At 37.8% G+C, this 24,841-nt stretch overlaps 2 protein-coding genes across 4 annotated transcripts in view; both read left to right on the top strand.

Moving 5' to 3' along the window:
- The window catches only part of LOC108606500 (ec), a 48,291-nt gene that overhangs the window by 8,256 nt on the left and 15,194 nt on the right, over window positions 1-24,841 (top strand). Inside the window, exons 2-3 of one of the 2 annotated variants that reach the window (XM_017996666.2) lie at window positions 3,388-3,791; window positions 24,483-24,575. In XM_017996666.2, coding sequence (XP_017852155.1) covers window positions 3,498-3,791; window positions 24,483-24,575 — 387 coding nt within the window. In that variant the 5' untranslated portion in view covers window positions 3,388-3,497. Of the gene's footprint in view, window positions 1-3,387; window positions 3,792-19,948; window positions 20,291-24,482; window positions 24,576-24,841 lie in introns of those variants that run through there. The other variant, XM_017996667.2, reaches the window with a different exon arrangement.
- Window positions 12,040-14,729, top strand: LOC108606501 (xenotropic and polytropic retrovirus receptor 1). Of its 2 annotated transcripts, XM_017996669.2 has the most exons (5): window positions 12,040-12,126; window positions 12,185-12,866; window positions 12,921-13,631; window positions 14,173-14,473; window positions 14,537-14,729. In XM_017996669.2, the coding sequence occupies exons 1-5, from the start codon at window positions 12,058-12,060 to the stop codon at window positions 14,718-14,720; spliced, it is 1,947 nt and encodes a 648-aa protein (XP_017852158.1). In that variant the 5' UTR covers window positions 12,040-12,057; the 3' UTR covers window positions 14,721-14,729. The 2 variants fall into 2 exon arrangements, with proteins under 2 accessions (XP_017852158.1, XP_017852157.1); XM_017996668.2 differs by lacking the exon at window positions 14,537-14,729 and having other exon boundaries at window positions 14,163-14,275.

Raw genomic sequence — 24,841 nt, 5'->3', positions numbered from 1 at the left:
TTTAGCTGCCCCCCCTCCCTTTCAGTTGCTGCTACCTGTTGTTGGTGGCAACCTGCATTATGTTGCCAACAACAAATTCAACGCTAAATTATTTTGGTCTTGAGGCTAACTCAAGCGTGGTTCTGTCCACTTTTGCTCGCTGGCTCGATGTCACGTTTTTGGGAGCCCCAACGAACGAACAGACAGACAGACAGACTGACTGACAGACAATCACAGTTAGAGAGCTTGTCGAATGGAAATGCTGGCGCCAGCATCGTCGCTCAAGAAGCAGCAGAAAAAAAAGACAAAGCCAACTTATTAACTGACCACAATGCTTGGGCTTTGAAGACTTTGTTTTATTACACGGCTGTGTAGCAGGGGGCAGGGGGCAGGGGGCAGGGGGTGGGGCAGCGCATTTACGTAATTGTCGCAAATACGTTGCGTGACTTTTGCCAACGCTGCCGCTGCCGCTGCCGCTGCCATGTGTGCGGTCTTCATAATTGTAGCAGACTGTAGTTGATTTTGATATCATAGACTGTGCATAGCAATTGTTGTTATGCATATATTTAAATTTGTAGGTTAAGCAGCGCTTAAGTTCGAACTATTTACAAGTTTCTCTCACTCAAGCGCTCGATCGATCCAACGATTTCTCACTTGGGCGCTTTCTCACGCCGCAGCAGTGACAAAGCTGCAGTATTAATAAAAAAAGAAAGAAACAAGTTCGTGTCTGTTAGACGCTTCAAAATATTTATTTTATTTGCTTTTCATTTGTGGCTTATATCAAAGTATTTAATATAAAAAAAATGGCATGATAGCGCAGCTTATAAATAGTATAAATATTATATTATTATATATATTTTTTAATATAACAAAAAGTGCGTTATTTACTTTAACTATTTTTATTTATTTAGTTTTGATTTATATCAAGTTTTTATTGCTTTTTAATTGAACAACAAATTTTGCAATAGCGCAGCTTGAAATTATTTATATTATATGTAGACTTGCTAAAAAATATATTTTTTATTATATATATTTTTTTATATAACAAAAAGTGCAGTTAAAGTAAAAAAAAAAATCAAAATTTTTTATTGCAACAAATTTGCAATATTTATATTATTTTATTTATTAAAAAACAGAGCGTGATGAAAATATGTATATTATTTATTATATGCAAATATATGTTTTTATTTAAAAAAAAAAAACTTTGTGGCTGATGTGCCAAAATATTTATTTCGCATGAATTGCATTAGATTAGCTATAAATAAAAATATCATAATGCTTGAAAATATGTATTTTATTTATTGCATATATATTTATTTATATAAAAATAGAGCAGACACTTTAAAATATTTATTTAATATTTTGTTAACTATTCAAGCTTGCTGCAAAGTATTTATACTAATTATTTTCTAATTATTTGTATTACTATAAAAAAAAGTGCGTGCCTTGGTGGACGCTTGAAATTGTTTACTTCGTTTGCTTAAACTATTTTTATGGCTGTTAATTGTTAATCTCGCATGAATTGCATTAAATTGATCAACAAATTTGAAATAACTACAGACGCTCGAACTCGAAGTGAGAGAAAGCGTCGCTCTCTTCGGCTTTCAGGTTTGTCCGGCTTTGTCCATTTGCATTGCGTGAGCCCCAGAAACTCTCGACGCTTAAGATTGGTCTGCATGCGTAAAATTTTACTACTTATAGACGTAATTTATGAAGAATTTTAATCAGTCTGCCGAATTGATAAACACACACACACACACATATGTAGATGCTTGTTAGTGGATATAGAAAAAAACTAAAAGCCGCTTGCCTTAAATTGTTGCATTTCACGCAACTGTCGATTGGCTCTCGGCCTCGCTGGCAACAATTGAAATGCATGCCGCATGCCTCAGCGCAGCAAGTGCAACTGCATGCCGCATCAACATCAACATCATCATAATTTTTTTTTTTTTTTCATGACAAACTCGATTAATATGCTAAGCAAAGCTTTAGCGCTGCAGCGACCCCAAGCGCTTGCCGCAGGTGCAGCGTCAAAACTTTAGCTCGAATTATGTTAATTTGCCTTTTTTTCTTCTATTCGTTCGTTTTGTTTTTTATTTACGATTAGTTATATCAGGTGCGCGCATAGCTCTGACGCTTTGACAATTAGACACGGCGCTGCCAATAAACAATTTGTATTTAAATAAAAATGCCATAAAAAAAATGTGTCTCGAATTGAAGTGAAAAGCTTTGGGGTCTTAACAATTACCTAGTTTTAGTCTTAATGACATTTAACGGCAGCAGTTTTGATTGTTACTCAAAATACAATTGGCAAGTTTGTTGCCTAAGTCTTTCGTTTGTTCAAATTGTAGCCCAGTCGGCAAAGTCTAAGACAAATGGCAATTATAAAACAATTGCATAATTAATGCAGTTTCCTGTAACGCCTGCCCCTCCCCTCCCCCCTTCCCCCCGCTTGACACACAGTTGCAGCTTCCCCCTTGGACATGAGCAAAAATAATAGAAAAATAATATTGCATATAAGAAAGAAAAATTAAGAAAAAACGTTTAAGTTTCAATATTATTATAAACTAGAAATTACGTTGTAAGCAGTTATAATTTTTTTTTTTTAAATTTTCATTTTTTGCAACACATTTTATTCATAAAATATTTGAAAACTAACGAGTGAGCGTAGAATAAATCAACTTAATGCTAAAAATCATTGCAAGCAGCAATTAGCGTAGACAAAATTGTATAAAAAAATTAAACATAAATTTTATTATTTAAAATTAAGTCTTATTCAATTTAGTATGAGTCGATACAATTAATAGTTCAAGCGTTTGAAATTAAATAATACAATATGTTTTTTATTTAGGCATAAAATCTTATTAAATATTTGCTTTTTTTTACAGCATAAAAAATTAAATTTATTTAATTTAGAGCGCATATCTTAATAAATGTTGTTTTTCGATATTTTCGTCCATAAAAAAGTAGACAAATTAAATAAAGAACAAATCAATCAAAATGTAGCAAACTAAAACATATAAATATATAACTAAGAAAATAAAATATCTTTTTAATTATTTTTTTATTATTAAATGTTTTTGGGTAATGAATAAATTATTATAATTCATTAAATTTATAATAGACAACACTGGGCAAATTAAAATATATAATATATAACTAAGCAAGTTAAACTAAAAATATTTAAAAAATCCTATCAAATGTTTTTGTTTTGCTCATTGTAAATTTGTTGCCAAGCAGCATTGGCTCAGTTCATTTGTTTTTGCTGTAATGTTGTTGTCTCAAAATTTCTCCCAAACTAATTAGCAGCAACACGACGACGACGACGACGACGCTAATTTTCGTTGTTGCGGGTGTCTTAACTTGAAATTTTACCAAATGTTGCTTTTTTTTCTTTCTGTTTTTCAGTCATGTCAGTCACAGTTACAGCCAAAGCGACAGCGATAGCCACAGGCAGCGACTAAGATTGATATAATATCTGGAGCTCGCTCTCGTTTGTGTGTGTGTGTGAACTCTTGATGCCCAGCATGGCTACAGCTGGCACCACGCCCATCACTGGTACATTGTATCGCCCAGCGGCGGTGGCGGTGGCGGCGACTGGTGCCACGCCCACCCTGCCCGTTGCTATGTTCTATGCAACGCCTCCCAAGCCATTTGCCGCTGGCGCTGTGCGAGATGGCGCGGAACGCAGTCGCCTCTTGGAGCTGCTGCGTGCGCCCAACAATCTCACCTCGCCCACACTGGAGCCCTCGTCCAAGGGCCTGCTAAATGGACCAGGCCAAAACAACTGCTTCCTCAATTGTGCCGTTCAGGTGAGTCTCACTCTCAATCGCTCAACACCTTGAATTTGAATCTTAGCTATATTTGTTTATCGATTATTATTAATTTGGCATTTGGCATTTTTGTTGGCGAGTTTGACCTTAAATGGCGCTGCAGCCTTCAATTTGGCCCGCGCGTTAATTGGCAACAACAAGCTTTCGAGCCAATTGTGGGGGCGCAAATTTCCCATGAGCCAGCAAAATTTGCTTGCATGTTCTTTGCAAATTTTATGCCCCCACCTGGAACTGCAGAGGGCGCTCGTGGGAATAAGCGAAAGGGTCTCTGGGTCTGGGTCTGGGTCTGGGCTAATTGGCGGCAAGAAGAAGAAGAAGAGTGCCACCCAGTTGCATAAATTTTGAGTGACGCCTAATAAGCGTATATATAATTTCTATTTTACTTATGTATATATCTTTCGATTGTCTCTTGTTCTCTTTGTTCTCTGCCTTGGGAGTTTCTTGACAATTGCGAAAAACTCGCGAGCACTCGAAACTAAATTGTGCCAAGTAACAAACAACAAATGGGACGGCACACACAGAGAGCACCCAGGGGCGTGACCACGCCTACTATTTTCCCAGCTTAGCTTGCAGCTAACAAAATTATAGCTTGGCTAACAAAGTACTGGAGAGAGGGAGATAGAGAGATTTCTAGGCTCTAGGCAGTTTCTAGCGAATTTGTCTAACAATAAGTTCATTTGGCTATTTTATAGCTAGATTTGACTATTTTTTCAAATAGTTGAACAACTAAATTTTCAACGAAAGTAATGCAAATAATAAATATTAATAATAATATTAAAAAAGCAAAGTAATTAATAATACTAACATTAATATTAAATAGAAAATAGAAAAAATAAGTTATGAGCAATTCACAAAATCTTATTATGATTTGGAAAATAAAAAAAAATATCTCAAGCGTTTTATTAGATTCTTATTTTACATATTAAATTAAATAGTGTGTGCAAAATTTGGCTATTTTATAGCTAGATTTGACAATTACTTCAACTAAATTTTCAACGAAAGTAATACTAATAATAAATATAAGCTAATAATATTAAAAATAAAAATAAAAAAGCAAAGTAATTAATAATAATAACAAATTAATATTAAATACAAAATAGAAAAAAAAATAAGCACTAATAGTTATGAGCAATTCTTAAAATCTAATGCTGATGTGGCAAACTTTTTATTATATTTTTATTTTACATATTAATTACTTTTTAATTTAAGTTTATAATTCAAAGCGAATGCACAAGTTGATTGCTTGCAATTTTTGACTTATAGCTAAAATTTCATTCATAGCTAAATCAACAAAGTGCCATAACACGCATAAATATTTGTTTACATTTGAATTTCTATATTTTTCATATTTTTTTTTTTATTTATTTTTTTTTTTTAACTACTCAACGCTTATCCTGGCTGCATTTAAAGTTTGAGCGCCCGCAGCATGAGTCAGAGCGCGAGCCAAAGCCAATATAAGTTTATTTTGAAATAAATCACGTTTTTTATTATTTATAAACTAGGCGAGTTTTATGTGCTGTGCCAATTACTCAAGAGACAACACACATAACGACTAGTAGCTGCTTTAGGGGCGTGGCTGGCTGCGAGGTGCGGCCCAGTAGACTAAGTTTAAAATCTAATTGCGCGTGCCCCAAGTGCTCCCATTTGAAATCTTTGCGGGCGTGTCAGCAGCCACAGCCACACAACTGAGAACAATGGCAAGCCCCAAGACTCAATTCGAGCTTGTGGCATTGATGGACATTAACAATAATCAAAAGTACAAATATTTGTTTAAACAAAATACGCGCAACGCTCAAGTGTTGCTGCTGCTGCTTCACTTGCAACAAGCGGGAAGCGAAGCCAGCAACTGAGACTGCGACTGCGACTGCGACTGAGACGCTGAGAAAACGCTTGATGGTTTCACTTGATATGCTTTTAATGTGTTTTTTTTTCTTTTGGCCAAAGTCGCGCGCACTCAACTGCAACGGACAAGACAGAGACCCTTGACGACAAAAAAAGAAGAAGAAGCACCATAAATAAACTAAGAAGCAGCAAAAAGCGCACATAATAAGACATAAAGTCGACAAAACTTCTTGGGCGAGTGTGTGTGGTGTAATAAAGTAGCAACAACAACAACAGCAACAACAACAACAACAACAACAATAAGCAGTCATCGCATTTTCTCTGGCTTCAATTTCAGTGCGACGGTCAAGACAATTAGTTCAAAGCCTGACGCAGCGCTGCATGATATATATATAGACTATATATATAGACAGCATATTATGCTCATATATTCGCACATCATTTCACAGCTATAGCTACAGCTGTAGTAGCTGTATCTATAGCTGTTGTTGTTGTTGTTGTTGCTTAGATTAGTTCACACGATAAGCCAGACAAGCGGCTAGACAGGCGCAGCTAGAGAAGACAGACAGACAGACAGTCACTTGCTGAGCCGTAGTTTAGTTTAGTTTGGCTTTCTGCTTGGCTGCCAGCTAATATGAATTTGATAGGTCCAGTCGCTCAGGCTGAGAGTGAGAGCGAGCGAACTGAGCTGAATTGCCAAAAAGAAAAAATAGAAAAACGCAGCAAAAAAAAACGCACAATTTATACTCTTTCATTAATTTGAGAATTTATTAAATATTAAATAATCTAAATAATTAATTAATTAATTAATTAATTATTATTATGAAATATATAAATAAATATTTCCAAGTAAAAAGAAAATTTAAAGGTTGCTGAACTTATATTTGTAGGAAATTTAAAAATTTTGCAGTTATACTAGAAATTTGTAAATTAAAATTAAAGCAATTAAAAAAATATTCAAAAAAAATATAAATAAATTTTTAACAATAATTTTAAAAAATTAAAAGCAATTCAGTAAAAATAAATAAATTGCAAGCTCTGCAAATATTGCAGAAATTAATTGATGGGAAATTTATAAAAAAATATACATATTAAGTCCAATATATATTTTTTTATTTGACATTTAAAAGTTATTTAATTTATATTAGTAGCAGTAACAAAATATATAATAGCAAATTGAAAAAATTGAACAATTATACTAGAAATTTGTAAATTAAAGCAATTAAAAAAATATTTAAAAAAATTAATATACAAACATATTTCGAAAATACATAATAACAAATTGATAAATTTTTAATTCAACTTTGCTTTGCTTAAAAAATGAAAAACAATTCAGTAAAAATAAATAAATTGCAAGCTCTGCAAATATTGCAGAAATTTATTGACAAGTTTTGATTGGAAATTTATAAAAAATATATATAATACGTTAGCAATGTTTATACATTAACTAATTCAAAATTTAAATTAATGAAATGTGCGCAGTTATGTTTTTATGTTTAATGCTTACATTTATTTAACTAAAATCTAAAACTGAAACAACAAGCGCTTCGCTTTGGCCAAGTGTTAAGGCCAATACAAAAAAAAAGGCATGTTGAATGTGCTACCAAGTTGCAGTGGCTTGCAACAAACGGCGCTGTGTCTTGGTTACGCCTGACGGCATCGCCTGTGAAAAACTTGCTGCCAACTTCTTTAACTTCTGCTGCTGCTGCTGCTGCTGCAGTTCTTAGCCATGTGAGCGACTGTTTCCTTTCCCGTGCTCAATTGGGGGTTGCTTATGCCTAGAGCGGAGGATGGGGCAGCGCTTAGCAAGAAATGCTGCTGTTGGTGGCTTTGCTTAGTTTTACAAATGCGTGTTTCATAAACACGCACACACACACACACACACACACATAAGCAAGCTGTTTATTTAAATTTGTAGCAATGCTTCAATTTAATTGGCTCAAACTGCATTTTTGTTTTGCTTTTCGCACAGTGTATTGTTAATTTATTTTTAAACATGCACACGATCTGCAATTTTCATGGCCAAAATGTCGAACTTTACTTTGCCATATATAAATTTTCATTTTGTATGCGCAGCGCGTAATTTTCAATGTTTGCTGACCGGTAATTGTAACCACCAACAACAACAAGAGCAACATGTAAAGCAATTCGAAAGTTGTCCGCTTGTCTTTTTTGTTCATTGCGACGAACGCATGTTCAATGAACCTTTTGCAACGAGTTCGTGTCTTAAGTCTTTTGTTGTATGCGCGCCCAAGTGATCGCCGCCGCCGCTGCCAGCGCAAATAGGCGTCTCTATTAGTAGCCACAGTAGTCTAATGGAAAGTGTTGTTGTTGTTGTTGTGGTTTTTGTTTTTGTTTTTGTTGCTGGCCCATCGCATACACAATTAATGTTTTAATTAGTCGCTCAGCTCAACTCAACTTACTGTGAAAGTCGAAAGTCGCTCAGAATGTTATGTGGCAAGTATTTGAAATTGGTTTGGCTTTGCCGCAGCTTTAATTAGTCTTCAATAAAAAAGAAGCAGTCGCAACTAAGTTAAGTGTTTTGCTTAGCTAATGAACTAATCAACGCAAGTTGCAGTTGCATAAATTGTAAAATACGCAGCTTGCTAGCCTAACGGTATTTATTAATATCATCTGCATAAATAACAAGTACGAAATAAAATTTGAAATGAATTCCAATCTAATTTGCAGCTTATTAAATTTTGAATAGGCTACAGCTAAAACTTTCAAGCTCAAATATGAAATCAAAATTTTTAATTAAATGAACGCCCATTTGAATATGTAAATTAAGCTCCCGGCTCCATTTTGGTTTCAATAGTAAGCAAACTTTTAATTTAAATATACCAAATATAGTTTTTTTTATTGTAAATTGAAAGCTTTAATATTCTTAAAATATTAAATAACAGCCAACTGTTTAAAATATTTCTAACTTAAATTCAACATTTTGCATTTTGGCTTCAATACATATTTAATTTATTTATAAGCTTAGCTTTTTTTGATTTCTGCTGCAGTCGAACATTAATATTCTTTGTTATTATATTTTCTTCATAGAATATTAAATAGTTAGTATTTAATAGTTTTTATAGCTTAAATTGATAATTTTGCAACTTAGCTTCAATACATATTTAATTTATTTATAAGTTTAGCATTATTTTGATTTTATAAACAAGCTTTGCTTTGCATTTTGGCTTATAAATTTATAATAAATATTAAATAAATTGCTGCAATTTTAATATTAATTTTTATTGCTTATGCAATTTATTTGCCGCTTGCGTTTTCAACTTGATTTACTTACTTGCATTAGTTGAGGCTACTGCGCATAGCTTGGGCCATCATTAGTGGCCACATTGTGGGGCGGGCAGCATAGATGCCTCAATTTGTGTTGTATTTGCCACTAATTGAGACATTAACGCGCGGAAAGCCACAAAACCTCAAATTCGAATCGAGTTTGGAATTTAAATGCGCACACAAATCGGAATATGTTGCACTTCCGCTTGTTATATATTGTGGCCATTTTTCAATTAGTATGCAGCAGCAGTTGCATGCCCCGGTCAGTGGCAAGACAACTCAAAATATTGTAAAACTGTAGCAAAGTCAGTGACGCCGCCGCTCAAAGGTGAAAGCGACTAGAATAGTTTGCTCTTTCTCTTTCTCTTTCTCTTTTTTTTCGGCTGTAATTGTTGCTTAAAGAATTTTACTCATTTCCTGCCCCACCAAGAAAGCGCTGCCTTGCAACAATTGCTGATTTCGTCTTTTTTTTTTTCGTTTTTTTTTTCGTGCAACATAAGTGTTTTGTGTGCTGATAATAATCATAATCAAGCAGCAAGCAAAATACAGGTGCAGCAATTTGAGTGCTTTCGAATAAGTAGCCGCCGGCACAGTGGTGCAAAAAGTATTTGCAAGCTACTTTAGTTTTGGTAAATACTTAAAAAATACAAAATTGCATTTTTATAAACGCTATGAACTGTTTAATGCTTCAGCACAGCCTGCACAGTGGTGCGAAATATATTTAAATTACTTTTTTTTATGCCAAACTAAAACTAAAAAAAAGAGCAAAATTCTATTACACTATTATTTTTCAATATAGTCTGCAGCACAGTGGTGCAAAATATTTGCAATAGTTTTTGCAAATTTAAAAACATTTTAATTAAAATTTCATATGCCAAATCTACAAAATTTTAATTTAATTTTTGTGTAATTTTTCAACATTTAGCGCACGCTTATTGCTCCACTGTGCGTAGCAAATTTTTAGCAAGTTTGCTCTAGTTTCGTTCACTGCTTTGTTTGGTGAAATGGCTGAAACGAAATGAGCTAACAAGCGTACACACATGTGTGTGCGTGTGTGTGTGTGTGTGTGTGTTTGTCTGTGTGTGTGTGTGTGTGTGCATTACCCGCTTGTTGCATGTGTGGTCCACCTACGCTTTAGGTTGACCACCATCGAAGCTGCAGCTTGATGCCATGTTAAGCTGCTTGGAAAAAAAAAAAAACAAAAAAAAATTTAATGCAAGCAACATTTAGTGCTATCGGGGCTATTATTTTTATATTTAACGAAAACTGGAAAATGGGAAATGAAATAAGAAGGCCAAATGATTAATGAGCTCCGAGCGCTGCTGTTGGTCGCGCCCGCTCGCTCACTCTCTCGCTCTCTCGCTCGCTCTGTGTGTGTGTATCGGATGTTGCAATACAGCAATCATTCAATCGATCATTCCAATTAGCCAATTACGCATGCCAATTGGCCAAGAGCTGCAGCAGCAGCAGCTGAAGCTGAAGCGCTGCTCTGACATTTGTAATTACGAACTGAATGCCGTAACTTGCCGCATTGTGGCACGGAAGCTTTTGAGTGGCAGTGGCAACAACTTCTAGGCATATCAATTGCCTTGCACATTGTCAGCATAAGCGAGTTGCTAATTTGCAGTTAGCGGCAGCAGCAAACGGAAGTTGCCACTCGCTTTGATTGCGTAGCTCAGCTCAGTTCAGTTCAGCTCAGCTCAGAGTTGAGCGTTGGGTGGTGGTGGCTACTGCTGGGCGACAAAGCTGCACCACTTCCGCTTTCCAATTGTCACAGGGCACCAGGAAGTGGCAGCTAACTCAAAATGATGCTCATTATGCAGCTGCCAACAAGCCAAACAGTTCTTAACTTAACTCTTAGCACTGACTAAGATTAGCCAGCCCAGTTAGCCAGCCCTACAAAGGAAGCGCTTCCTGCTCGGCAGTTCCTTTTTCCCAGCATTAGCTGCAAATTCAAATTCAATTCAGTTTGGCCTGTGGCAACTTCATGTGTGGCACAGTCAAATGAATTTTCAGGGCGGCAACTGTTGACCTCAATTGCAGCGCTGCTTTGCCCTGCGGCGGTGGCAGCAACAAATGATTGATTACTTAATAGCATCATTTAAATAAATATTAACAATTCACATTTGCAATCAAAGATTCAATTCAATGCATACCGAACAATCCAATCAAATTGATTTGAAGTTCCAGCTTAAGGTTCAAGCTTCATAAATTAGTGCAATAAGTTAAGTATTATATTGATTTACTTTCATTTTATTAATCAAAACATTTGAAGTGTTGTACTAAATATTACAACAAAAATGTTGCTTTAATAAGCATAAGCATAAGTTGCTAACTATTTATTGAAACTTTTACTTGTTCATAAACAATACAATGAGTATGAAATTTATTTCATTTAAGTGCAGTTCAAATTGCAAGCAACTAAAATAATTAAGTTGAGCTTTGTTGCTCTGCTCGACTGCTCGACTAACTGTAAATGCTGTAATGCAATCTCAAGCCAATGACACCAGCAACGAGAACAAGAATAACAACAAGCAACTAAAAGTTATAAATAACAGTGACAGATGCTTGAGAACATTTTGCGCACTTTGTGGTTTTATTTTTGCAACACCTGCCCAACCAACCGCCAAGCTGCCAACCGCCTCCACCCACCCACCGAGCGTTGCTGCGTCTTGCAAGCGTCTAGCGGCAATTTGTCGTAGGTGGCTGCTCATAGGCAAAACCATAAAAGTGCCAACGGAATCCGGAATTCCGACAACAATTGCCGCATGTCAACTTTTGTTTGTTAGTTAAATTATTTATAACATTTTGTTGCATCGAGCTACGTTTCGCAAACTTAAGTCGCAAGTCAAGAGTGTTTACTGTACTTGAAATTATTGCTTTGTTCAGTTTGTTAAGTGTTGACACAAAATGTTGCAAGTGACTCACACTCGACTTGAACAGGAAGTTCGCAAAAGAATCCAAAAAGCCAAGACCGTTCTGCTAAACTGATTTGTGCGCGTGTGAACTTCATAAGGGTCGAGAGTCAGACTCGGACTCGTCGTTGTGGCTTGGAGAAAGATGTCAGAATTTATTGTATTAAAGGAGAGACGATAATTGAGCCGAGCTGAAGAAGATGAAATTTGGCAAGACCTTTGAGTCGCATTTGACAATTGAGTGGCGTCAGCAGTATATGCGCTATACGGTGAGCTAACCACGCAGTCCGCAGCTCAGTTGCTAACCCCACCCAACTGTCTCTGTAGATGCTGAAAGCGCTAATACGACGCGGCGTGGAGCAAGCACCGCGTCCGGAGCATGCCACGCAATTGGAAATCTCTGCCTATTACAAGCAATTCGAGGAGCAGTTCTTTGCCGAGTGCCAGGTGGAGCTGACGCGCGTCAACAATTTCTTTCTGGAGAAGCTTGCCGAGGCGAGGCGCAAGCATGCGACGCTCAAGCTGCAGCTGCTGGACACAATGCGTGTGCATCATGATCATGACCCCGGGAGCTTTCAATCGCTGCACAGTGGGCAACGCAGCAATGCGGCGGAGAAGCGCAAAATGATGACGCCGCGGCAGCTGCGCATTGCCTACAGTGAGTTCTATTTGATGCTGGTGCTGCTGCAGAACTTCCAAGCATTGAATGAAACGGGATTTCGTAAGATCTGCAAAAAGTACGACAAGTACTTGAAGTCGACGCGTGGCATGCAGTGGCTGGAACGTAGTTTGGGCACAATTGCGTTTACCGATTATGCGCCGCTGCGACGCATTGTCAGCGAGGTGGAGGATTTGTATACGGAGCACTTAGCGGCTGGAGATCGTGCTCAGGCTATGGCCAAGCTGCGTGTGCCACCGCTTGGGGAACCATCGCCGCCACGCATTGTTTTTCGCGCTGGTCTAACGCTGGGCATGTTCCTAATGCTGCTGCTCATCACTATACTAAGCTGTAAGTGCCTATCGATAGTATCGATAACAACAACAACTTAATTTCACTGCTTAGATATGCGACGTCCGCCCGTTCCCGCTAATCTGCCCGCATTTCTATGTCTCTATCGCGGTCCCTTCACCTGGGTCATCTTCAACTTTTACATGGCCGCCAATGTGGCAGGCTGGCGCAGATTTGGCATCAACCATGTGCTCATCTTTGAAATCGATCCGCGCAGTCATTTGCTGCCTGCAACTTTTTTGGAAATCGCCTCCACATTCGGCATACTTTGGACGCTCTCCATGCTCGGCTTTCTCTTTCACGATCTGCTGCATGTCCCTGATCCATTTGTGTTTCCGCTCGCCCTAACGCTCATCATGGTAACGCTGCTCATCAATCCCTTGCCCATTATGAACTGGCCGGCACGCTGGTGGACCATCAAGCTGGTGGGTCGCGTCATCAGTGCGCCATTTCATTATGTGGGCTTTGCCGATTTCTGGATGGGCGACCAGATGAATTCGCTGGCCAATTGTGTGGCCGATTACTACTATATAGCGCGATTCTTTATCATTTGCTGGCGACGCTATACAAATCTCAATCCCTGCTTTGCTGAGGATATATTTGCGCCCATATCCAAGTGCCTGCCTGCCTGGTTTCGATTCGCGCAATGCTTGCGACGCTTTCGCGACAGCGGCTCCAAGTCGCTCAGCTATCTGGTCAATGCGGGCAAATACTCCACCACCTTCTTTGTGGTGCTCTTCAGCACATTGCGCAAGCGCACAGATGGTAAAGTAGACAAAAAATATCACAAATGGCAAAACATATCGATAGTATCGATGCGTAATTGTTTCGAGTTAATTCATGCCATGAATTGAATTGACTATATAACAACATTATGTAGAATATTGAAAATTTGAACACATAAGTTGCGATCAATTGACAAAGTTTAAGACAATTTACATGTGTTGCTATATTTGTAAATATCAGATATGATCTACTATCGATAGTATGCAATAATTTGATATTTAAGCTTATTATGGCATATCGATGTAAATGTTGTTCATATCAAATTGATCGTTTTAGGAGCATTTAATAATTTTTACATTTATATCAGATAACATATCGATAGTATCGATAAGTAATTAACTTACATACAGTAAGTATGCAATAATTCAATATTTAGCTATAGCTGATCGATATAAATGTTGTTCATATATTTATATGCATATATATGTTACACCCGCATTGCGTGCAATATCTATCGATTAATCGATTATTCCAAAACACACACAACAACAACAACTGACTTTCTGGCAGTCTCCTGCAGATGGCTATGCAAACACGTTTAGCAATCCCTATACCTGGCTCTTTATCACCAGTTACATTGTGTCCACCGGCTACTGTTATGCGTGGGATGTTATACGGGATTTCGGTCTATTCCAGATCTGGCGTGGCGAGCATTTATTTCTGCGCAAGCAACTCGTTTATCCCCAATACTTTTACTACTTTGTAATCGTTGAGAATTTCATATTGCGCTGCTATTGGGCGCTGGAGTTTACGCTGCTATACTTTAAGATCGTCTCGCCGTATGCGGTAAAGACAATGGGCGGATTTTTGGAAATAACGCGGTGAGTTGCCAATACACAAATACAAGACAAAAAAATGTATTTGCTAAAGCATTGATTGAGCAGGCGTTTTATATGGAACTATATTAGATTGGAGAACGAGCATCTGAATAATTGTGGACGCTTTCGTGCTACACGCGATATCAATGTGACTGCGCTGAATGCACGACAGGAGCGACAGCTCGAAGCGATGATGGACGAGGGCAAGAAGAAGGAGGAGCGCCAGCGTCTGGACAAGCAATACTTTTAAATAAGCCCAATGCTGTTCAATACCAAAAAAATAAATTATGCTAAAACAAAAAGCTGCAGCTACAGCTGCTCTGACTGCCGCTGACTGCTGCAAATTGCCGTTAATGTTAATGGCCCTGCGTCATTGTCGCTTAAGTCAGTTGTTTAATTAATTCATTTGTGCAAAAGCAACAGGAGCAACGAAGCAGACGAAGTGAAAGAGCCAAGCGGCAGGCCAGGCAACCAGGCAACCAGCCAATTGCCAATTGGTAAGCTCGCTAAGCTGTGGGGACACGCGCCAGACCGGTTCAGCAGCAGCTGCACCCAAATGCGCTACCCCCTGCTACCCTCCCGCTCTCTGCTTCTCGTTCAGTTTACACCTTTAGCTAACAATTGTCATTGCCTGGCGAATGAGGCTCTGGCAGCTGCTGCTGCTGCTGCTGTTCATCAGTTGGCTACAGTGATCTTTTAATTAACGGCAATTTATGCCGTTAAAACATTTCACTCTGCTATTGTTTTTCATCTAACGTTAAGCTGCTTTACCCTTTAAGTAATTAAACCATTGGCATTGCAGTCGCTGCCTAAGCCGCTTAGACTGTCAATCAATTTGAAAGTCAACAGCTTGCAACTGTTGCAAGCTGCTGCTGCTGCTGCTGCTCGTCGACTGTCAATTCAATTGCTGGCGCACTCTTGTTGCTGCTGCTGCTGCTGACTTGGCGATAAACGTGGCAGAGCTGCGGCCATAACTCGAGTCTAGCCAAACGTCAATGCGCAGCGAATCTCTTTCACTTGTTTGTGCAGCGCGCACTTGCCACACGCTGCGAGTTGTTGCAACTTAACAAAAATTAGATGACAAAAATATTTACTAAATGTAGCTAAAATTATATAAAGTAACAATTGATTTTAATTTAAAGTAAAGCACAAATCAATTAATTATCAGCTGAATAATTTTATAATTTTTGTAATATAAAGTAAATGTTAATGCAAAGATTTGTAGCTGGTCATTCTACTTGAGCCTTCGCTATAAATATTTTTTTTCTATAAATTATGCTTGCCACTTGGGCACGAGTCAATTGGACAACGTGCTGCGACTGCTGCTGCTGCTGCTGCTTCTGCTGCTGTTGCTGGTTGTAGTTGTCTGGTAATGACAACTGCAATTTATGCTGTGACAACGATAGAGAGGGAGGCTGGGAGGTGGGCAGCTAGTGAGAACAGGATGGAGTACAGTTTGCCAATAGTTGATGAGCTAGAGGCTTCAACGTGTGCCATATGCTGCGCCTGCTGCTGCTGCTGCTGCTGCTCCTCTTGTTGTTGATCTTGGTACAGTTTTGTGGCACACGCGAAAGCTAACAAGCAAACAGAACAACAAACAAACAAACAACAATAAATAAACAAAGGCAAGGCACGTTCGATGGCCAAGAGCGAATGCAAGTTTTATGTTAAAATCTGTTGCACATAGCGGCTGATCATTCAAATCATATTTTATTAACTATTAATTATGCGCCACGATAACGATCAACAACAAATTCCATAGCATCATTAAAACCAAAAATATATCTGTGATATTTCCCAACCTGTGCTGCTGCTTTCACAGCTTTAATTAATTAAGCAGCGGCGCATAAATTCAATACACGAATACAGTAGTAGTCAATATTCTATGCCCAAAGCCAAAACTTTCACTTTGATTATGCTTAATCAATAATTTTCGTTAAGCTTGCATTTGATTTCCAAATTCGTAGAACTGACTAACAAGCTGCTCCAACTATATTTGGCAGTTTGACTCTTAAGCCCTTTTCCAGCTGCTGCGGCTGCTGCTGCTGCTGATCGCAGCTCGATTGCAGCAGCTCGTGCTAAATTTAGCCAGGACGACGCGTAAGCAGACAAGCATATATAGCATACATATATATTATTATTATCATATATCGTAGTACATGCTAAACCAGTTTAGCTCCTTTTCCTGGTTTTGGCAAGCGAGTTTTATGTTCCTTTTCAGCTGTTGTTCTGCTCTTTGCCTTTTTGCTATCTTTTAGCACGCGCCTCACACACACACACACACACACACATATGTAGCGCGCTCCCCAGAGTTTTGGGGCAGACGTTGCCTCATAAATTTATGTGGCAGTCATTTGATTGCCTTCTTTATATGCTGCCTGTCTCTCAAAGCCATTTATTGCAGTTGGCTCTTATGCTATTGTTGTTGTTGCTGTTGTTGTTGTTGTTATTCTTGTTGCTGATGTTGTTAATTTGTGCGCATAAATTGTCTGTCTGGGCAAGAGTTCTATAGAAACAATCGCCAAGTCATAGCATAAAAAAACTTTTATTTTTTATATGCGCTTTTTGTTTATTTTATTATTGTTGCTGCTGCTGCTGCTGCTGCCTGTTGCTCTTATAAATCATTTTGCAGCTTTGCCAAAGTACAAAATCATTTTATTGAGTTGAAAACAGTTTCAGGAATTTTGAATTACTTTTTGGCAACAAATTTAGTATTTTAAACTTTTGGCTAATAAGTACGTTTGACTGCAAATATGGCATGAAAATGATTTTAATTCATTTGGTAAATTTAAATATTGAACAATTTTGTTGTATAGAATTTATGTTTGAGTTTTAAACAAACTTTTGCGTATTGAAATTAGTTTGTCTGACTCAAAAATTTGTCAAATTGAATTCAATTGAAATGAAATTTAACATATATAACAAATGAAAATAATTTTAATGTGTTGTTGTTAATTTTTAATTGAAACGTTGTTTTGTTTGTTTAGTTATTGGCCTTGCAAGCGATGGCGATGGCGTTGGCATTCCCATGAAATATAGCTTAAGGCACTTAGTTGGACTTGTTCATTTTTTAAGCTGTGGACTATAAAAAAAATCATAACTCTAATCTATAATCAAGCTGTGCCCACAGTGCAGCAAAGCAGCTCATTAACTATTTAGCTTGCAACACGGTTGAGGCAAATGCAAATGGGCGGCCAATTGCAATTGGGAATTAATAGCGCTTTGGCCAAGTCGAAACGTGGCGACAAGTGCATTAAAAATTGCGCAAAAATCGAAAATACTTAACAATTTATTTTTGATTTTTAATAAGTTAATAAGCTAGGCAGTGGCTGTGCAGCAAGAATGCCAAAGTAATTGCCACAAATTGTTGCCAGCGTTGCACGACACACAAGACACAGACACAACAGCTGCAGACAAAATTATGATAATTGACAGCAACTTGCAATTGGCAGTCGCGTTTGCAATTGCAACATTTTTACTTTTTTGTGTATATTGATACTGAAACTTAAATATGCGCATGTGTGTGTGTGTTAAGTATGGACTGCAGCTGCGGGATGTGGGCGGATCAGGAAGCAAATGCAAACTCATCCCGTCAGTTGAGCCATTTCCTCAACTAGAAATTCCAGAACTCTCTTAATAATAGTAAACCTACATTGATTTTTTAAGCTTGTGATTTCTAATCAAGCCAAGCACTTTGGCAATTGCTGTTGACAGGCATTAAAAATTTGCTTAAGCTTCTTTAAGTTGTTGTTAAGCTGCTTTGTTGCAGTTTTGCTTTGGCTTCGCTTTTATTTCTTTTGGCGCGCAATTTAAGCCAAAAGCAGCGCGCCTGACTGCCCCAAGTGGCATAAAGAACACGCAGCAGCGTGAGCAGCACGACCAAAACAAAAGCCGCGCAAATGCAACTAATCGCCCATGAAAAAAATAAAAACCTAAAAGAAATAAGAGACATAAAAGGCATAAAGAAGCAGCGCGAGCATAAGCTGCCTCATCTGCCTCGCAGCAGCAGCAGCATCAACAGCAGCAGCAGCGAAAGACCCTCCATTGCCAACAAAATCTAGCGCGCATTGCTTGCCCCACCGCTCGCCCCGCAGCTTGTCGCAACCTCAATAACAATATTTTTGTACGTTAGCTCGATTCTACCTTTTTGGCTTTTGCCGTAGTATGTTGCACGTTGAAAAGACACAAAATAAAAAGACAACAACAAACGCTGAAACTCGTTAAGGCCTGTAAACGTGTTTTCGTACCTTTTCTCCACCTAATGCCTTCTCCACTCTTTCGTTGATCTTAACAGCGAGCAACATACAATGGACGCCATTTTGTTTAAGTTGCTGTTGGAAGTGAAGCTTAGTTCAGGTTTTCGAACTTCAAGACTAGTTCGCAGCGCTCCCCACACAAAAGTTCATTTTGAGAACTCAAAGCCAAGTTGTGGAGATAATTTCCCCGCTTTGGGTAATTTTCTCAGTGTCTGTGTGCGCTACTATTTAAAGAGCTAAGCACGCAATCTAAGCTTGCTACTGAGTATAGTTTATTATTAAACAATATTAATGCTTTATTATTGTAAAACGTTCAAATTTATATAAAAAGCGCAAGAAAAGCAAAAGACTTAGGCAGCAAACTTGCCTTCAACTAAAAGCGCGCGCAAAAGTATGCACTGGATTTATTAATACCACTGCGCATAGCAAACTCAACTCAGTGTTGAATTTGCACTGCAGCATGTTGAACTTGGTTGCTGTCTTGACTAACTTATACAACAGTAAGCAAGCGTTATAAGTTAAGCTTATATTTAGCTTCTATTTAAATTTAAGCAAGTCTAAATATATTAATTATTATTTAATTAAATATGCAAAATATATAAATAATAAAAGCTTATGCTAAATAAGCGCTGCTTGCTGTTTGTGTCGTTGTTCATTTGTAGGGAAATTCTGAAAAGCAATGCATAGCAACAGGCGAGCGCTGTGGGATATTTGCTTGTTATGCTCGCTGGGCAATTTGCGCTGGGTAATTTTTGTTTGCCGCAGTGTTGCGCATACTCTCAAGATCAACAGACGTTGCTGTCGGCTCCAGTTGCAGTCTCAGTCTTCGTCTCCGTCTGCGTCTCAGTCACAAACAAAACGCGCTATTGTGCTGTGTTTTACACATTCTCTTTCGTTGCCTAGTACTTTTATGATGGATTTATTTTTTTTCAAGTGAATTCGAAAAAAAAAACTGCTGACAACAAACATTAAAGAAACTCAAAAGCTACAGTACTGTGTGTGTATATGGGATTTATATATTTTTTTCGTTAGTGTTTTGTGTGATTCCGTGACATTTGCTAAGTAACTAAGCGCAAGCTGCGCGTTAAGTAACCAAACAACAAAACAATTTCAAAACAGGTGCAAAATAAATACAAATTTTTTGCACTAAACAAACAACAGCAACTTGCAAAAAAACAAAAAAAAAGGGTTGCGCCGCTTACGCTGCTGCGTCTTCAGTTTGCCCTTCCGTTGTTGCGGAAGTACTCGTCTCAAATTAAACGCCTGTGTCTCTGTCTCTGTCTGTGTGTGTGTGTGTGTGAGCGAGTGCGCAGCTGCAGTTTGTGCTCTAGCCATGTGCTGAGTAGCTAAAGTAGCAGAAGAAGCTCTCGAAAGCTGCCAACAACAACAACAATTAGCACAAATGGATACGGTGGCCATAAAGACGGCGCCGCCGCATGCGCCGCTTGCAACTGCACAGCAACAGCAACAACAACAACAACAGCAAACACTACAGACAGCAACAATTGGCGATGGCCTACAATATAACAAGAACAACATTGGCGCTTTTTTCCAGACCTGCAAGGTAAGCAGCAAGTTGGAAAATTAGGATAAATCTGCTATAGAAATCACATTTAATATACTAGGCAACATATAGCAATCAATCAATATAAGTTACTGGTTTGATTATCAGCGTATCAATTACAATTATAACTAAATCAAAGTCTAGGCAATTGACATTACAAGAGCAATGAGTTCTTATTCAGTTATATATTTGTATATAAATCGAACCTAAGCTGTAGTCTCATTATTTCTATATAAGCAACTTTTGCTGTAAAACAAACTTTTAACAAAAGACTGTGGCTTAGGTTTAAATCTATCAAAGCCAAGCCACGCAAACTTTTATTGTTGGCCATATTTAGCTCAAAGTTCGTAGCTGTATTGGGTTTGGTTTGCTTATTGTTTTTTTATATTTAAAATTAATTTTATCATAACTTTAGCGCTTACTTTAGATTACAATATTGTGAGTATATAAAACAGTTTGCGATGCTTTAAGACATTACTTTGATTAAAATCTTTGCGCTGCTTGCTAGTGGCTTAAACTTGAATATAGAGTCATGTGCTTGGATTTCGCTTTGACTTAATTTATACAACTGTTTGCAGCAGTTTTAAATTATTTATTTAAATTACATTTAGCTAGCAGCTCGAACTTATTGAGCCACTAAATTTGGCTAGAACTGCTGATGCATGTTGCAGCTGTTGGAACGCTTAATTGAAATAACAAAAGGGCGCGCGCATTAAACAATGAAATGACAAGAATTTCCAGCTAAGCATTAGATAAATTTAAAATGCGACTGCAGTTGACAGCGCACGAAGAAAAACGCATAAAGTGCATTGAAATTAAATTGAATTAATAACAGAGCGCGCAATTGAAACTGCCGTGTCATAGGTGGGGAGAGAGGAGGGGCGCACACAGGTGTGTAGCGGAAATGTAACTAAAAATAAATGTAGTTCACATTGATTCGTTGTTGCATGAACTGCTTGTGGCATGCAGCATGTGTCAGCTACGCACTTGAGCGTTCGTTTATCTCTCTGAGAACTCGTAGATCCTTTTGCCTGTTGCCTGATCCCTTTGCCTTTATTGTTTATGTTGCACTGCTGCGTGACCCTAGAGCAGGCAACAGCTACCTGCCCCTGCCCCTGCCCCTGCCACTGTTGCTTGTTTTCAACTATTTATAGCGCTACGCTGCAGCTTATGTAATCTTGCCTCTCGCTCTAACTGTCAAGCGCTTGCGTAAAATGCGCGTTGAATTTTCTTTTGTCGCAAGCTGCGGCGTTTAGAGCTTAATTTGATTTTTCAAGCGACTGCGCACGCCTGCTTAACTTAATTATGTCAAGCCAACAACAACAACAACAGCAATAATAATAATTGTTGCACTAACTAAATATTTGCTCAACTATTTTCGTTTTCATGCCTATTAATAAAAACGTTGAACAAACTATTTGAATTTCAATAGAAAACCTGTAGCTGAATTTCTGATAACATCTTATGCTAATTGATTTCAACAACAAAAACAACAACAACAACAACAATCAATTCGAGGCTCTTGGCAACAGGTTGAGCATAAATTATGCGCCCAACAACAGCTAAAAACCCCAAAACGTATTTTTTTCTTATATTTGTGGCTTTTAATGCTGGACAACTTGGCTGAGCTTGGGCGAAATTATGCTGCTGGCAACTTTCACACACAGACACAGACACAGACAAACTTGTACATTTAACAGTGATTGGTTTTATTATTATTATTATTATTTTTGGGCAGGGCAGCAAGTTTGTCGCTGCAGTCTTTCGTTTGAGTGCGCATAGAAAGCGCTTGTAAGTTGCCAAAAAATGTTTAAAAACAGCAATTAAATAGATAAAAAATTAAATTCAATTAAATAATAAAAATTATCAAGTTGAAGCACTCGAACATTTTAAGTTAAAAGACCTAAAAAGTTTGATTAAGTAGAAAGTTAGAAGCGAACTGCAGCTGAACTGAAACAGCAACTAAGCTAATTCTCTAATTTTTAGTATCAACTATATACATATAATAATTAATTATATTTATGTGCTAATGCAATGCACAAAATCGGAGCTCACCCTAGTACAAGCCTTAAAATCTCTGCTATATATAATTTAATTTAATTTTTGTACTACTCAAACTTAACTTTGTGTTATTTGGTGGGTGTTATTTAATGAAACGCTTGCTCATATAGCCACACACTTAGTTAGCTGCGCTGTCTGTAAGGGAAGTAGGTTTGAAAATGATTTCCTGTTTGGCTATTTACAAGATAATTAATCCGAATCGATGTCAAATTGACATGTGCTACGGCCCCAGCGACAAGCCGTAAAAAGGTAAACGTCAAGAAAGGAAGTCATTAGCTGTAACGCACACACACACACACACGCACACCTATGTATGTGTGTGTGTGTAAACGATTGAAGACTGTAAATGACCAAAAACAAAAGGCAGCAACTAATATTAGATTGGCCATTAGCACGTGTCGCTGTCGCTGTCGCCGCTGACGTCGCTGCCCACTTGGAGCTACTGAACTGACGCTGCTTTAGTTTCAATTTGGCTTACTACAGTGGGCGGCTGTGTGGGCCAACACAACACCTACGCAACGGAAGTGCAAGTTCGAATCGTAGCCAATGCGTTGGCACTTGACTTCGGACTTGGACTTCGCTTTGGAGTGTGAACTCTGCGCAACACCCACATGGCCTAAACAAAGGCTTGTAACTGCCTAATGGCATCGACTTTCAGCCGATGCGGGAGCTGTTGAGTTATAGCTGAAGAAATTTTTATTATTTTATTTTGAGCAACCAAAACACACAAAACTTAATTGCGCTCGGCTAAACAGTGAAAGGTAAATTGATGTTGAAATTTATTTCACTCAGCTACAAAGTGCGTAATGCTTTGAAATATTTACTCTATAAATTTCTATAAACTACGTGGAGTTCAAATCGTAATCATTACGCATTAGATTATTTATATATCAATGTTAAACTCATGATTTATTTTTTAATTTATATTTATTTTCAACTATCGCCAACTTAAGCTTTGCTTATATTTTATGCTATTTGTAGCAATTATTTGAATACTTTATGCTTAAAATATATATTTTCTAATGCTGACTTATAAGTTATGAGTGTTAGATGATAATTTTGCTAGCGCTGAATTTTTTCACACCTTAAGTAGGCCCATATTTTATTATAAGCTGCATATGAGCCATAAATTTGATAGCATTAGACCAAATTAAAAAACCAAAGCTTAACATAGCAAACTAATATTTTTCTAATCAAATGCTGCTTTACCAAATTTAGCTGCTTAGATTGTTATTTTTGAAATTGGCAAATTCTCAGCATTTTTGGCTAGCTCTGTATGCCGTTAGATTAGCCAAAGAATTTAGCTTCAAACGCTTGGCACGTGCTCTGCACTGCAAATTTGCAGCTTATTAAACGCATTTTGTTGCCTTGTTTTTTTTTTTTTTTTTGGCTGTTTGTGGCTTTTGTGGTTCGTTTGAGTTTGAAATTTTGTGGTCAACCGGTTGGCAAAATGACCAACAAGAGCAACTGAAAGTATCAAATTGCAAAGTTGCTCCAATTGTTGCTGTTGGCATTAGGCGCGTGTTGAAGCTGCAGCAAGTCGCTTCATTTGGGATGAAAGTCTCGAGTCTGACTCATGCGCTGAACTTTGACTTAACTTGCAACATTTTGTGCCGCCAAAAAACCAAACGAAACGAATCAAAATGTAGCCAAAAAGATTTTGAAGTGGCCAGGCGAGTTTTTTTTCTCTTTTTCTTTTATTTTAAGCTGTGTGCGCTTTGCGACTTCTATGCCAAACTACACTCAAACTGAACAAAAAGTGGCTAATGTAAGCGCCAAACCGGCTGTGGCGATTGTCAAAATGAGATTTTGTGGTAGCCAAAGCTCAGCGACAAGCCAAATGCGGCTTTGTAGCCGAGCTACAAAACGAGTCTCAAACGAGTTTTGAACCACAGTACGCGACAACTGTGTGGCCTCAACTCTTTGTCTTTGGCTCTCTTGAGACGTACAGAGCGAACTGTCTTTAAGCCAAGATGGCGTCCACAACCGGTTTGAGCGCTTGCTTCTTGTTATACACAGCTCAGTCGAAAGAGATTTGTGTGTAGACTCGACAGTTGCGTCCAGTCTACAGTAAAGCAGTACAGTCTCCAAAAAATTATACTGACGATTTGTCTCTTTTGTCTCTTTACAGGTCTTGTGGCACTTGGACGCGTTTCGACGCTCGTTTCGTGGACTGGCTCAACATGTTTGTGGTGGCCAAGATTGCATATTCTGTGCCCTAAAGGTAAGTGTCTTGGCTAAAAGTATATTTCCCTACCCACTGTCCACTACCACTGCGACTTAGTGCGTACAACAACCCGCCTTATTAAATCCATGCATTGCAAATGGTTTTGCTGTTTTAATTTAAAAACATAATTATTATTTTCAGCTATTTATTAATTTTAAGCAATATATATTTTTAAATTTAATTTCAATGCAGCGTTTTTAAAAATTTGTTTGCCTGCTTTGCGGCATTGCTAGCAAACTCTTAATTTGTAGCATAGCCTCTAG

The sequence above is a fragment of the Drosophila busckii genome, chromosome X, assembly GCF_011750605.1.
Source record: "Drosophila busckii strain San Diego stock center, stock number 13000-0081.31 chromosome X, ASM1175060v1, whole genome shotgun sequence".
Taxonomy (NCBI): Eukaryota; Metazoa; Arthropoda; class Insecta; order Diptera; family Drosophilidae; genus Drosophila; species Drosophila busckii.
This window is presented reverse-complemented; position numbering and strand designations above follow the sequence as displayed.

Bases quoted from the DNA above. Each gene is read 5' to 3' on its own strand.
- LOC108606501 (XM_017996669.2), top strand. From the start codon at position 12,058: ATGAAATTTGGCAAGACCTTTGAGTCGCATTTGACAATTGAGTGGCGT. The intron at 12,127-12,184 runs GTGAGCTAACCA...CTGTCTCTGTAG, and splicing joins AGCAGTATATGCGCTATACG to ATGCTGAAAGCGCTAATACG. The intron at 12,867-12,920 runs GTAAGTGCCTAT...TTCACTGCTTAG, and splicing joins GCTCATCACTATACTAAGCT to ATATGCGACGTCCGCCCGTT.